Raw genomic sequence first — 16,672 nt, 5'->3', positions numbered from 1 at the left:
ATTAAAATTAAGAATTATCTCAGTCACACTAATTAACACTGTTTCTGTTAGATGCCCTTTACTCTACTGGACAATTTGCACAGTATGCTTTTAGCCATGACAAGGCTGTGAACTACACTATTCTGTGTATAGTTCAAAGCGATGCTTTGTTGGCAGATACAAATCCTGTTTAATCAAGGAAAGATTCTTTTTCAAGAATGGTTCTCAAAAGACATCTTGCATCTTCGAGGAGTTGAGATTTGGATTGAACTATCTTATTAATGGAGCACTAAATTAAGATTAGTAAATCAATCAACGTGAATTAATCTTCATCTAACAGGGAATTCTCAAAAAAAAAAATAGTTTTGGATAAGAATCACAGAGAAGAAATATACATAGCCTGGAAGAATGGTCATGATCCAATATGGATTTTTAAAGTAGATTTCTCACTGTCTCCATGGTCAGACATATCTAACTCAAGGAGAACATAGAGAAGCTTTTCTTTTCTTCATTAATCTTGGACTAAATAACATATTATATACCTGCCAGAATCATTCACCAAATGCAGAGCTGAAAATATATGGGAGACTACAGCAGTTGCTAATGAAAACCCAATAAATGTCCTGGTCTCAGGCTGCAATCTCAAGTAGCTTCACAGTTTCCTCAAGAGTAAAGTGGATTCACTTGAACAGTTTAGTACCTTGAATACTCCTTTTGAAAAAAGCTTTGCAGCCCTCACAAGACCAGACCCCATAATGGTAGCCTGAAGCATAGTCATTGCAGACAGCACAGTATCGGGTCTCCTTGGTGGACTCCATGGACAGGCTCCCTTTCTCATTGCTACTGGACATCCTCTCCCGGATGCTGTGACGTCTGTTATCAGAGCTGGGCCTGTTAATAGCAAAAAACAAGCATAAATCTTTCAGCGAGGTTAAGTTTCATCCACTCCTGCGGAATGTGAGAAAGAAGAGCAGGTCTAGTTTTGAAAAGTAAGAGAGACAAAAAAAAATAATCTTTTATCACCCTCTGTCCTGTTCTAGTTGAAAAGGTATAGAACGAGAAAGATACAGTGGAATTTCTCACAAATCAATCTGATGTTATCACACATTGTACCCTGAAAAATTAAAAAGCTATCTGATAAATTAATCCATTTTTTCTCAAGATATTACAAAGGAATACAAAAATATCAGCATTATTTTTGTGTACCTGCTCCTGTCCAAAGGGTTCAGAATGACTTGCACCTGAATTTGCAAGTCACTTCAATTATTAACCAGGCTATTTTCAAATATTATTACCCAATTAGAGATGCAGACTTTTCTTACATTGTCAAAGATATAATACTGCATAAAACAGTCCCCATTCTCACTACAGTATAATTTTCTTAAAAATTAAGAAGTGGTTTTAGCACAACAAGAATAGTCAGGAGGTATTAAAAGTTGTTGCCAAAGACTTTTTGTTCTAGTAACATACATGTCACTAGACACGTACTAGACAGCCTAGACATGCACATGACCCACATGTGCCTTGTGCTACTGAATGAAAACTGAACAAACCTATAGTGTAAATGGCAATGAAGTCACATCTAGTGAAGCTGGTAAGAGATTATTATGGATAGCTGCTGAAGGCCTTGTAAACAATATTCATAAAAATGAGAGGATGTGAAATTATCAACGGAACCAGCAATGAAATCTGAGATTGCTCCTGGAAGGCAAATAGTTCTTGCAAAACATGCCTTCCAGTAAGAGACTGCACTAAAAGTTGTCCAGGAGATAAATACAACTGGGTGTGACAGCATCAGTCAAGCTAAAGCATAAAGAATCCTACTGTTTACACTAATTATCCACTTACCATGCATGTTTTAATTGCTGGTTAGTGAACAGGTGGCTCTTATCTCCCCAGAGTCCTAACATTTGCTCAAACAAATATATCCTAGTTTTGAGCCTAGGGGCTCTCTTTTTCAGATTTCTTCCTACTTACCTCATTTTGTCTTATTCTCTTCTTCAGCAAAGTAAGACTTCCTTTGTTTTGATAAACTGAAGCATCTGGCACCAACAGCATCTTCCTGCTCCAAACCAATACTCCCCAGCAGCTTTCTGATTACTCTACATATGCTCAACTATCTTTTTTTTTCTAGCCAAAGGTCTCTGACATCTCCTACTGCAGTCCGTCTCAATGCCCAAAAGCTTTCTACAAGCCAACATCACCTGGACACTCTCACATGTCCTGCCAGCCATCCCTTCGAGACTTTTTATATATAATTTCTGTACCTTTTCCTTCAAGGCTCTTTATATATTTATGTACCTGAATATGATATTTTCATTGAACAGCTCTGAATGAATATCAGTTACTAGAGGTACATGAGGCTTCCCCATGTTAGATAGCAGAAACTGCTACTGCTATCATTCAGGAAAACTGCATTTATTAAACCCAAAGTTCTTCATCAAGCCTTATGTACCAGCTAATTTTGAACACTTATTTAAATATTTTTTGTTTCTTTTGGACTCATGCAAGACAGAAGAACCTGCAAATGGTGAAGTGCTGACATGGCACAACTGGTTTTTTAGTGAGATGGGAAAAGTGGAGAATGATGTAATTCTGGCAACATGAATTTAGCAAAGTAAACACAGAAAAAAAAAATTCTTGCATATCTTAGATGTTAAAATGTGAAAAGGTGAAAACAGTATCATTAATAAATTGCAATGGATACAACACATACATTGCTCATGTAACTATCTTTTCCAACCCACCAAACCTAGGTAGTTTTTTTATTCTTTTTCAGGTCCTGAAACTTCCTTTGAATTTGCTTTATCCCAGTGCCTCATTTAATTGACTTATTTTATTTTTCTACTCAGCATTGATCAAGGCTGCTTTTTCCTGTCTTCCCCACCCCATTCTCCCCTGCATACAGATAGATCATCTAATCCATCCTCTCAGTATAAATTTAAATTAACTAATGTCGCTTTTCTAAAAAATATATTCTTTAGGTGTGTATAACTACAAGGATGTTTCAAATATTTGAAGTAAAACAACAAGCAAGCAAATAACTGCCAACGTCATTTTAACAGCAATAGACTAGTCTGTTATGTATACATTAACACCTGATACGTATTTAGAATTTTTGATCTTTTTTTTTCCAAAGCTGTTACAAATATGCATGTTAACAAGAAAATTGTTTCCATATCAGTAAAAACTACATATTTTTTAAAAGCACATTAAAAAAACAGTAAAAGGAAAAAAATTTCAAGTTCCAAAACAATTACATATTTTTGCAGGTGTATAGTAATTGTCTAACACCACATATGCACTCACTAAAGCAATCCTAGTTTCCTAGTTGGGTACAAAAGAAAACACTTCAACTAATAGCTAAAACCAAAATAAAGAAATACAAAAAAAGATCAGTCATCACTCAGTCCATATAATTTAAATTTTTATCCTTTCAGAATATTTATCTTCATTCAGATCAAGATTAGGCCCACAAATACATTATTATTAAAATTATATATAAGAATACTAAGAAATACTGCAAAATACTGGGGAAAAAAAAAAAAAAAAAGCTTCTTCTATCTAGAACAGATAAGAAATCTCATGAATAATGTACACACCAAAGAAAATAAGATGCATAATCACTAATAAGGAAGATACAGTAAAGACATACGTATTTTGCCACGCTGTTTGCAGGGAGTCTGTCCCGCAGGTTCTGTCCATCCTCAGTCACACACGGAGGCCATGTTTCCAGAGGGAGAAGCCGTGAAAGGGCATGCTCCTTGTGGGCATGCACAGGGTCAGTGGCAGAAGGGAGGGCAGACAGGCAGAGGAGCAATGTCACTGTTCACAACTGTCCACAATGCCCAGGCAGCTCTTATTTGACTTATACCTCCATGCACACAAACTTTTTAGATGGAAAGAATACTATAAATCTGTTAACACAGACCTTCACAAGGCAAAATGAATCTAAATATGGCCTTGCTGTCTTCCCACCCCCAAAATCAGTGCCACTCGAGCAGCACTAGAGCAAGGTTTTGCAAACTGGTCTTGCAGAGTCATCACATTCGGGCTCTTGTGAACCACAGCGGGAAGTACACTAAAATATCCCTAGCCTCATACTCTCCAGAAATAACATCCTGTCGCCCATTTCCATTTATACAATGGAAATGAAAGCTGGTAATAAATAAACTCTAGTACTTATTAGAGGAGATGAGAAGGCAATCTCTTTGTGAAAAGAGCATCCCATTAACATGGAGCTTGCTATATTAAAATAACATCTCAATTTCCACCCAGAAATCAGCAGCTAGTTAGTGCACATCACAGACTACTGATGCTGTGTCTTGACAAAAAATAACAGTCTGCTCTTCATCCAATTTTCAGTTAGGTTTCAAGGGTTAGCCTTCTGGAGAACATAGTGCAACAACCTAACCCAACTTTAATAACTTTGGCAAGATCATCATTCCCAAAATACAATAGCAGAACCTTTTCAACAATTTCCTTTGTAATCAGTGCAAACAATAACAAAAAAAAAGACCAAAAGTTCTTGTCAACTATGTTTACCAAAGAGAAACACAAATCAAAAAGAAAGAAAAGCCCAGATAAAGCCCTCCCTCCAAGGCCCACACCAAAACAGAACAGATTAGAAAGAAAAAAAAACCTCAGCATTTACTGCTTGTTTCCAAAAGTAATAACACAGCAGACATAAAATGGAAAGTGTTCTGGAACCTACAGAGCAGGACAATCTTGTCTTCCACACTCATTTTCATGTTTTTCTGCCTATGTCCGCTGAGTCTGCTCTTCAGTAAATGTGTTAGCAAACAACACCTTTCTTTAACCATTCACTCATCACCCACAACTCTGAGTCAGCCAAGAGATCATTAACCCCATGCTGACTGCAAGGTAGAAAGAATTTGTACATGAGGGAATTACCATTTTGTAATGTAAACTCAGCTTTTTACATCACAGTAATCTGACTGGCAGGCAGGATGAATTTAGGGTAACCAACAATACATAATCCGCCCAACAGCAAGGTAAAGCCTAGTTTATTCACAACCCCAGCTTTATCTGAAAGACATTTCATAGGTTAGAGGGCTCAAGGGAAAAGTTATTTAAGCAGGTGAAGGAGACACCCTGAGAAATTATAGTTTTCTGAATTTACTTGCATACAAGAAACTTTAATCTGCAGCTGCTAAATCTTTCTTACCAAAAGTGGATGGAAATTCTCAGTGTAAAAAGCCGGAAAACCAATGTCCATTTCAAATGCAGCCAAGGTCTAGCATGAATACTTTTCCACACATTGGATATATTATAACTCACCATTCTACTATTCAATATGAAATTAATTAACTTGTTAGAATGTGAATTTCCATATGGGGCAATATATTTATGAAATATTTGATCTGAATTAAGTGCTTGAAAACACTTTAAAGACATTTTAAGATGTACTGCAGTAAGAATGACTAAGTATACAAATAAATAGAAAATTGCCAAGTACATTAAACACCTCAAAACTGTACTCCCAGAAAGTAGTTCCAATGAAGCTGAAAAAAAATCACATCCCATCCAAATGAAAATGTTGGCTTAAAACAAATTTCCCAAAATGCCTAGAGTTGTAATTAAGCTAAATGCAACTTGACAATGGAGAGATAAATTCTTACATGGAGTTGTATTTCAAATGGACAGAATTGCAGGGTATTTTAGGCTAGATGTGACCTCGAGAGGTGGCCCCATGCTGAGCCATCATTGGCACAAGATGGACTATAGCAATGAGAGTGGTTTCCAACAATGAGACCAGAAGCCGGCATCACTCCTTGACTGATCCTCCACCAGTGATGAAGATCAGCTGAGGCTCACCCTGGGCCCTGACGGCGTGTGATTCCCAATCCATGGCTCTGAGCATGTTTCATTCACTCAGCTAAATTCTCTCCCTCCCCAAAACAGGATGGCTTTCTCTGTGCTACCAAGGGAGAAGGACCCTTGCATAGCTCCTGTCTGAACCATGCCCTGGGAGAGGATTACTCAGCTAGGCCAAACCATGCCTGGGAGCGTGAAGCTATTAAACAGTGAGAGCCATCATGCTGATATTTGCACCCATGCCCTGGTCTTGTTTAGGTAACTAATATGCATGCAGGCCTTTCTTGCCCCACTATCCTTATTTTATTCCCTGATCATCAGCAAGACAACATCTCTGGCTCCAGCATCAAAAATGAGAATAATAAGCATTTCACAATGATGATGTCCCTTCTAGCTTAGTATCTACCTCACTAAACATGACGTTTAAGTTCATCTGATATTTCTATATGGCAGGGAGGTTGGACCTAGGTGATCTTTAAGGTCCCTTCCAACCAATCCAAAGCATTCTATGATTCTATAATTGTCTCCCATTCGTTTCCTGGGTCTGAGCTCATACCTCCTCTTCTTCTTCAGGGTGAGTGCAGGGACATCTAAGCAGGACTACCTGTGTAGAACACCCTAAGCTACTGTAGTGAATGGATGAGGTGAAGAAAAAATTGACATAAAGAAATGAGGAGAGACAATATGAAGAACTATTTTAAAAATAACAGAAGACATATGTGAAGGCCAACTAAGAAAATAAATGGCAAGGAAACCAACTGAAAACAGGATAGGCCTCAGTACGGGGAAAAAAAAAAAAAAAAAACAACAACAAAAAACAAACAAAACCAAAAACCAAACCAAAACAAACCCAACAAAACAAAATAAAAACAAACAGACAAACGAAAAAACCAAAGATAACTGACAGGAGAGAAGTTTAGGAAAGAAAAATTAAAATAAATGAAGTTATATGATAGATGAATAATATAATAATCTTAAAATGTTGGCAGTATTTCACAATGTATCAAAACATTTATTTTATAGTCAGAAGACACTAGAATGTTTTCTTTAGAACTAGAATAAAACACTATTTTATTTGTTAAATAAGTAAAATAACAAGAAAAATAGCTTAATTTTGACCAAGAAATGGTAGTGTTGAGGAGAGGCTGTGTCAACGTGAAAACAAAAGCATATCTTCTTAGGTCATCAAAACTTCTTATTCAACATGAAATTAAACATTTCCTTTGGAATTAGTTTTATCATCTTCCTTCATCCTTAACTCTGGTTAATTTTAAAATGAGTGATTGAAATACTACATTTGGGGATGCCAAAATTAAACCATGCCATATTTGAAGAAAAATCTCCTCTAAAGTTATTTCCTATAGTCAGTATAAATTTTCACATCTTTTCAGTTCCTTAAAACATAATTTCTGAAAAATTTTATTTTTTTCTCAGATCTGTCACTAGTATTTGTAAACTGGATTAAAGTATAGAGAGGTGTGTCTATGTACAGTCACTATGTGGTCCATGGCATCTCCAGCCACATTTACTGGAGGTTCTATTGATGGGAGGGGAAGGGAGACCAGGCACCTCATTCACATGCTTAATATCTGAATTTGGATGTTTTCAATATTCCCCTCTCCCATACTTCCACTCCTAGGATCAGTTTTCCATAGTTTATAAACATGAATTAATAATTTTGCAGATGATCCCCTTGACAACATAGAAGTTTGCTCAACTTTCTGAAAAACAGAAGTTTTTCTTGGGGATGGCAGGAGGGTGGGGAGCGGGTTTAAAAGAGGAAAGAGCTCAATCTGTTAGTCAGCTCAATAGGCCTGAATTTTAAATTTATACAAAAAAAATCTTTGAAATAAATACTTAGATATTGGTTCTGTTTCATTTTATTTTTCAGTGCTGTTAGAATTGAAACTAGAACTCACTCACAGGGTCATTTTCATTAATCTTAAGTGAAGAGTGGTGGTGTAGATGTACCTCACAGAGTAGCCCAGAATTCAAACAGCTGTGAAGCAATGACAATTTTCTGTTTTTTTTCTTATTCACAGAAGCTTAATAATTTCTTCCTGTACAAAAGGTGAATGCAGAAGCACCCACACACATGCTTTATATGAATATATATTAAAAGAATAACAAGATTTTATATATAGCACGTGGCTAAACTGCACCTTGCAAATGAAACTGGAAACTTCATTTATTCCTCCTGTGCATACATATGTTATCTGTAATTATATGAACATACTTTTCACATGGCAACAGCTCATCAGTGCACAGAATAAAAATCATTTATTAAATGAGCTGCTATTCTGTGTTTGTTGTTGGGTTGTTGGTTTTTTTTTTTCCCTTACTGTTCAGTGTCTGGTGCCTTACCATCAGCACACTATTTGAATTCAGCTATAACATCAGAATTCATTTCCTTCCAGTATTTCCATGCCATTATAGCATTTTAAGCAGTTGACAGGTGCTAATGAATGTATTTTTCCAATATTCTTGTGAGTTGAAAGGATAAAAAATGAGGCTGAAAGAGATTAAGGTCAAAAGTATATACTGAGTTATGTGCAACCTCAGTTTTATAAGTACCCCCAATTAAATAGCATTTTGAATGTTCAGAGTGCTACTTCCTTTGTCTGCAATTGCAAGGGTAAATGTTCAACACTTACATAAATCAGACTGTAGGACTTCCATTCAGCACAAAGAAAATTACAATACAACACAAAAATACTTGTGAGGAGTTTGATTTAAATGATTTCTGAACTTCACAGAAGCATTTGTGGCAGAATCAGACAGAGAATTTAGTTCGTCAGGCCAGCGATCATCTACCTTCACCTAATACTTCTTGAAATTTTTACCTGATTCTTTTTTTTAGTTATCATTCTTTGCAAGAAGTGAGAATTTTTAAAGAGTGACATATTTCTCTATATGAGCATGACACATTCCAGAGTTAATCCTTTTCATGTATTGTTATAATTGTGAAAATAATTATTATAATAATAATAAACATAAAGGCACAAAGGAACCAAATAAGATTTGAATGGGTCACCTTAATTTGGGCTTATTAAGAATACAAGTTTGCAAGTAACGCTTTTTCTGCATGTGGCTTCTCACCTTCTAAAGAGGTCATCTAGAAAACCAAAGATGTTATCCTTCTGCCTCCTATCTATAGTCACAGACAGCAGGGCTGGAACTTGTTGGGGCACCTCTCACTTGCCTTAACGCAGTAGGCAATGGCAGGAGATCACTCTCATCCCCAAGCAGCAGAGGAAGGATGTCAGTGATACCCTCTAACACCTGTAAATAGTGACACTACAAATCCTTTATTCTACCCCAGTTTAGGAGGAGAAGTAAAAACTAGTAAATACACAGAGACTCCTACCACTGCTGTCATCAGGCATGTCTGCTTTCTCCTTCCACAGCTGTTCTTTATCAAGTGCTCTCACTGGCCCCACCCAGCTCCTCTCATCCCATTCTTACACTTACCTCCACCTTTGGGTTTTCCTTCATCTCACTCTCCCTGGCCAGAAAGGACAAACACATTTACAAAGAAATAAACATGTATATAATAAGCAAAAAGAATCTACAGACACAACCATGGGTACAGTTCTGCAGCATTAAGCAGGAGCAGAAGTTGCTGCTAACTCTCCCAGCAGTCAAACTTCCCTGCAGTCTTGATGTGAAAGCGATCTACACAGACCTACAGAAATTATATACTCTTCAATCCCTATATACTATCATTCAGTAAAGCAAGGACAGAGTATTGCTTAAAAGATTATATATCTAGACCTGCCCCATGGGAACTTGTTTTAACTTGCCCTTAGAATATTTCCAATGATTAAGCCCCTCCCTGTGGACTGTTGGTTGCTCCACTACCTAATGTCCAGCCTAAGACCTCTCTGATGGAAATTAAGCTCATTTGTCCCCAGATATTTCCAATAAGCCCCGGGGAACAATTCAGCTTCTGCCCTCTTAGTACACATCCTCCCTTTTTAAGGTTCCTGCTATGCCACCTCTCAGCCTCCAGCCTTCCTTCCAGAGTCTCCCCTCTAACTCTCCCATCCTCCTGCTGCTCTCATAAGGACTTTGCTTGCCTTTTAGTGGGCATAAAACTCTGAAAGAGGCCTTGCCAGTCTCTTCTGAAACAGCATATTGACCTGTTCATCTGGTTTTCTGTTCACAGAATAACATTTGCTTTTTTCTGCAAAAGATTGTTCTGTTGACTTGTACTTAGCTTATGATCTTCTCTATGGCTTAGATTATTTTTTTATTATGCAGTCCCTTTCCCTACTTAGTAATTCCCCAGTTATTGTACTCATGCATTAGATTTCTCTTTCCCAAAAGCTGGGCACTGCACCGACCCTCAGTGAATTTGAGAAATATTTAATGTTTCAGATTCTGTTGTGGTGAGCAGCACTTGAAAAACATTCTCTTACATACTTACATTTCAAGTGGCCTATTTACAGATCTCTGCTGCTTTTAACAACTGGCAGATACCATTTACTTATTTAAAAATTAATGGTACTATTTTATTTTTGGAGTAAAATCTCTGCAAATTATTGTTTTGATGTATCTTTTGAATCCCTGATCACTAGATGATCCTCCTATTCTTTAAGGAACACCAGTGAAATAAATATTTTTATCTAATTCCCCAGGATCCAAAATAATGACCAGTCAACTTGCTCAGGGTTTCTCTGCCCATTTCTACCTCCTGCCAAGCACAGTTTTGCCTGGGCACTATCTGTCTCTGACACCATCTCTCTCATTCAGTTAGACAGTCCCACAGACTGTGGTGTATGAAGAGTCATGTAATCTGAGAAAAAACCTTAATCCACTGTCTAAAAGCATGCCAAATTTGATGAAAAAGCTGCTGACAGACAAAGTGTTTCTGGGCACTGCATAGATATGATTTGCTGGCAGCAATACTGAGTTGGTGTGTGGCTGTGTGGCTCTGGGGACAGGAGCAACAGGGGCCCGAGTGTGGCAATCAGCTGTGCCCACAAGTGTGTCAAAGATGAGGGCCCAGTGGGCAAACACTCTGGAAGCATGGACACGGAATATCTCGCTTTAGTGTAAACAGTCTGAAGAATAAAGTATGTTTGAAAAGCTGGAAGCATGAAAAAAAAAAAAAAAAAAAAAAAAAAAGGCCAGCTTCAGATGACAAACTCTGGTGTATATCTTTTACAGCTTTCACGGTTTTAGAAATACATAGTCACCCTTGTCTCCATTAGTTATGCTAAGCCTCAAAGCCTAAGCTGAAACGTTGTAAGGTTGTACCACTGTGTTTCTTATATCAGTCTTAAAACTAAAATATGGCTTTTGTGAAAAAGCTGAAGTTCAGTCTTTCATACAAAAATATAACACATCCAGAAGTCATCTTTCCTCCAGGTTTTACTGATCTTAATGAACTTATTTCAGAATTACTCAGTATTAAGCTATTTTTTTTCTTTTCAAACATTCCGATAAACTAGCACAATCCTACCATCCAAAAGGAAAAGTTTAAATGCACTCAATAGACTGGAAAAGGGTACTCCAGGAAGTGCTGTCAGATTCTTACACTCATCTCCAGACTATTTCAAAGCTAAATGTCATCAAAAACAGAGGAATCGGTCATAAATCTTCATACACAATGCCTTTATAGGACTTTTATAGGCTCATGTGTTCCTTTTATTCTTGGGCAAGCCCTCTTTCTAAATATTTCAGATGTACACATTAAAACTGCAGTTTAATCAATTACCCAAAGCTTCATTAAATTCCTAGGGAAACATTTCAATGACCAACATTAAACAAGACATTTTTAAAGAAAAATACTTGAAAGATATAAACATTCTTCTTTACACCAACCTCAAAAAGTATGTTAAATAAGAATGCAGATTGTATAACATAACATTACAATTTAGGTAATATAGTTTCAAAAATTCTAATATATACCAATCTATAATTTCAAATGGCTATTTTTCTTTAAAATGACATTTTTAACTGAAAATTTTTACTTCTAGGGGTATGCTGCATTTGAAAATGATCTTTCGAAACAAAACACTGGTACAACCACTTATGGTCCCAAAAAAGAAACCAGAGGGCTCTAGACCACGGGAAAATAAAGGCTGGCAAAATAGAAGACTACTTAAAGTAGTGCCTTTAAGTTCATCAAAGTACATGCCAAGCTCTTGAACCAATTGATATAAAGCACAGAAAAGAGACAAAAATCTTCTCCCAAAGAGTTTACCACCTGGACCATCTACAAGCCACTCTATGCCAACTGCTATAAAGAATACAGTAAAAAGAGTAGGCAAAGGTGCCAAGCCCAAAGACGTGATATGGGTAGCAATGAAGGAACTAGACACTTGGGAACATCTGACATCTGCACATAAAAATGCTTGTGTACTTGCCCCAGAACATGTGGTTTATCCGCAGCTCCTTGTTCTTGCCCCAAAACAGTAAATCTGAGGAGCAGAATCTCTACAGCCCCTGGACTAACATGCAGAAGCTAGGGCCTAGTTAAAAAAAAAAACCCGTTCCTAAACGTATGGACCCATTTGTGCTTAAGCCAGTTTAATCGAACCAAACTACTAGTCCATGGGACCCGCACAGTCCCAGAGATGTGAGCAGATTGTGTTCCTTGTGGGCCACAGCCGACCTGCAGTATCAGTGGCAGACAAAAGCCAGTCCAAGACTGTTACACTGCATGTTGTGGTGTGACACTGGATTGACAGCTGAAAAGACAGAAACACCAGTCCTAGCTGATGACTGTCTACAAGGAATATGCATCCCAGAAATTCAACTATGACTTGGAAGTCGTATGTTTAAAAGCATATCAAGTGTAACAGATGGGACAAAAGCACATCACTAAGTGTTAAAAATCAAAGGACAGGTGACAAAAGCATGACAGAAGGCAAACAAATAACTGGTCTGAAAAGACATCATACCGACCTGTCATTGCATACAAGAAGGGCTGCATTTCACCTGCAGAGTTGGGCTGCTAAAAGTGTTCACAGCACTCTAGTGCTGTCAGACCAACAGAATAACTCTACTTTGTAGCTTGTTTTATATTCTTCTTCCTCTGTTAAGAAAAGTTAATAATAAATTATGTCAAGTTTCAATCTTGAGAGGTCTGGACCCTCATAGGGAAGACACAGACCTCAAAGTAGCATGTTTTAGTTTATACTTTCAGTCAAAATGGAGGCAAGATGGATGCACAGAAATAGGATGCCTCACAAAATCCGTGTAGTTTGTGGGGAAACATTTCTCCAGCTCAGGTACTTAACTCATACTTGTCCTCTGGAATGTGCTGAATTCAACTTTGCATGCCAATACATTCTTTGAATATTAATGAACAGTAAACCATGTGATAAACACGTCAGAGTTTGAAACAGAGCAGTGAAGTCTGGCAATGCCATGTAGCCTAGTTGTTAGGCTAGCTTTGTAAGGCCAGGCCCTGTTGACAGTGAAATAAAATATAATAACATCTATTACATTTGCCATAGAGGACCTCCAGATACAGAAAATCGCATATGCTAAAAATATAATTGAAAGTGTAAGAAATAGAAAATAAAATTAATAAGAACTAGAACCTGAACAGATTTGCTCTCCCTTCATTTATGGCCATAGACACTTGGGCCCAGAGTAGCAAATGCTGTTCAACACACAGTCAACAAGACTTGAGGCAAGAGAGGAGGCCAGAAAATGCAGGGTGAAGAAAGGATTCCAACTGTGTGGTCACATTGGCTTACTAATGCAAGCCACAGGAATCAATACCAGAACAGTGACAGGAGAAAAACTCTCCAGTGGCAGCTTTCAGTTGGTGAGACTAATGCTTACATTATAATGGTATAAAGAAATAAAATAGCAGATTGAAAAACTGGACTGTGTTCTTTTCCTCATTTGTCTACATCTTGTCTTTCCTGCTTGTAGACTACAAATCTTTCTTTCCTTCTTCATGTGTAGATGTCTCAGTCATCAGTACTAACTGAATAGTAAACAGTAAGTTTTACATATCTACATTATCTAAATTACCCCAAAGTAGTTATATTACTCATTCAGATAGTGTCCACAGATAAATTTGCATATGCTTTCTATTCAATCAATAGTAAGCAAAGATGGCACAGCTGATGAAAGGTAGGAAACATATTCATGTAGTCAACTGCACATAATATGTGTTTGCAAAACTGCTTGTTGACGTATTTTTGAGGTAACTTATGCAGCAATGTATGAGAAATTAGGTCTCTCAGAAATCCATCCACTTGCCTTTTGTGTTGGTGATAATTTCCTTTTGAGACATTAAGTTGCATTTTGTTTTGGCAAATCTGTGTCATTTATTTGTGTCACTTCTTATTCCTCATAGCAACAGAGAACAAGCTCAAATGTTTCAGAGGTGCCACAATACAGCAACTCATTAATCTTCTCACTTTTTATTGTTGGTAGGCAGTAATTGCTCCCTGCCCTATAAATTACAAAGGAAGGAAAAAGTCTATTAGATAGACAAATTCACACAGAATTAATTGTACAGTATTATGGACACAGCAGATGCAGTTCTGTCATTTAAAAACATATTATTATGTGTTCACATGGGATACATGTAATACCAGTGTACTAGACACACGTAACCCATGCTGAATCTTACCTTTTTTTCTTTTCCAGATATGCACAATTCTTATAAATGAAAAGGAAAAAAAAAAAAAAAAAACCACCCAGGTTTCAACTTCTGTTTGTTGCATAATATTCTTTAATGGCTATCTATGGCATTTATACTCATTTATAGACAAGACATTCTCTGTTGCATACAGCTAACTGTTGGACGTGGATGTTGCACTAAACTTGTCATGGCAAACCTACTAACCTGCCATGGTCCAGCCCAAGCCTCGAGAGGAGAGCAGCAGCTCAGTGGAGCTGAGGCTGGTGGCTGACTGCAGCACATCCCTCCTCACCTCTACACTGGGAAGGCAAGCAGGATCACCACCACTCAGCCCCTCATGACATTCGGACTGAGCAGTAGCCAGCAGCTATGACTCACCTTTCTTCAAAACAAACTAACAGATTTTCCATTTCCTCACAGCAAAATAGTCCCAAAAGTTTCCAACACTCTATATTTCAGACATTACTCTCCCAGAAAAGAGTCTGAATGAACAGCAGGTTAGGATACAACACCAGGCTCTTGTCTAGGTTTATTGTGGTATAAATATGACCAAAATTAATGCTTGATTTTCAAACAGTCCATGTATTCAAAAGTATATCAAAAGTATTCCACAAGAGAAATAAGTAGATATTTAAATTATTGCCCAGATGACTCTGTTGTTTGATTAATTTCTGGTTTGGTTTTAATTTTGTTCTAAGCTTAATTTAAATTTTTTAAGACATCAATAACAGTTTTAAAATTCTACAGTCTTTCTTCATATGACTCTATCTAGCATCTTGGGTACTTATTTTTTAATTCAAGCATGTAGCATTAGATATCCAAGCTTGAAACATAGTCACTTGATTTCACATACATATTTATATAGATTTACAGATCACAAAGCTAAATAATTCTAACCAACATGAGTCTGTTGCCAAATCCATAATCTAAAACCAGTTTCAATCAGGTTATCTTGGGAAGTACAAAACATAAAATGGAAAGATAAGCCAATAGTGCAGAGATTCAGACTGAAGACCTCTTAATTGTGTCTTCATTCTCCAGCCTCAGCACTGGTCCACAAATCCCAGCGGCAACTGTCACACAAAACATATTCTTGATTTCTGTTTTTACTTGTTGATAAAATGTGGAGAACCCTTTGCATTCCTACCCACAATCTCAGCTCCTCTCTAGCCCCACACCCTGGAGCACACGTCCCTCAGGAACCGACCAACAGTACAAGCATGTGCGCAGCAACAGGCTCTGAAAAGGTAAGTACACATCATTCCTCATCAAGATGTATAAGATAAGGCTTGCTTCTGCACATACTAGTGAGTCAAAAGATGAGAAAAAGACATAAGAAAAGAGAGATAAAGAGCATCCCACATCTGATATGACACAGACCCACAACAATCCACCAAACACAACAGGCATCAACTCTTAGTTGAACTTATAACGTATGAATAGGTACCTGCAAGTAGGTTTTGGTTTAGATTTGATTCATATTCAAAGCACCTTGTAACAAATGGTTTGGGTTCTACTTTGTTTAAGGAGGTAGGAGATACTCTTCTCAACTTGTCAGATGGAATTCAGCTAACCCCCTTGATATATACGTGCAGATGTAAAAAGCAAAAGGACACATTCTCAGAGAAGAAATTGAATTGGTTTGAACTAGTTAACCTAGTTGAACTAATTCAACTGGTTTTGTCCTAAGACCTTAAGCAATTGTTATTATTATTAAAAAAAAAAAAAAAAAATTAAAAAAATAGTAATTTCAAGTTCAGCAGCAAGAGTCCTAATACAATATTTTATTTCTCCTTTAAAATCCATCAATTCCCCTCAAAAATTCTCTGCAGTAACTACAAGGTTGCAATAAGGTAGCCTTGCTAAATTAATGAATCACAATAGTTTGATCTTTTGTTATGGATGAAGTATGATCTCATCATTACAAATTCATTTGTCCAGAAAATACAGTTGAAACACATTTATAGGTTAGAGCTATGCAAAATCATATGCAATAGAAAGTGCTCTTCACTACTGGGGTGTTAATTAAGTTCAGTATTAGACTTCGGCTAACAATATGAGGATTAATATCTGATCTTCTGTGTATCTGAATTTGTACTGAACTTCAAACTTATCTCAGAACCTCTGATTGCAAGTATAAATTAATTTTTTTACCACATCATCTTGTATAAGACTTTTTCCTTCTAGACATCAGCAGTGCACTTCTCATGGTAGAAACAGCACCTCACGTCCTCAGAA

The 16,672-nt window shown here is 37.1% G+C and overlaps 1 protein-coding gene across 1 annotated transcript in view; it reads right to left on the bottom strand.

The window, feature by feature from the left end:
- The window catches only part of ESR1 (estrogen receptor 1), a 114,480-nt gene that overhangs the window by 84,248 nt on the left and 13,560 nt on the right, over nt 1-16,672 (bottom strand). The window contains exon 2 of the mRNA XM_009975677.3: nt 680-870. Coding sequence (XP_009973979.1) covers nt 680-870 — 191 coding nt within the window. The remainder of the gene's footprint in view (nt 1-679; nt 871-16,672) is intronic.

Source organism: Tyto alba, unplaced genomic scaffold (genome assembly GCF_018691265.1).
Source record: "Tyto alba isolate M040663 unplaced genomic scaffold, T.alba_DEE_v4.0 Super-Scaffold_22, whole genome shotgun sequence".
NCBI lineage: Eukaryota > Metazoa > Chordata > Aves > Strigiformes > Tytonidae > Tyto > Tyto alba.
This window is presented reverse-complemented; position numbering and strand designations above follow the sequence as displayed.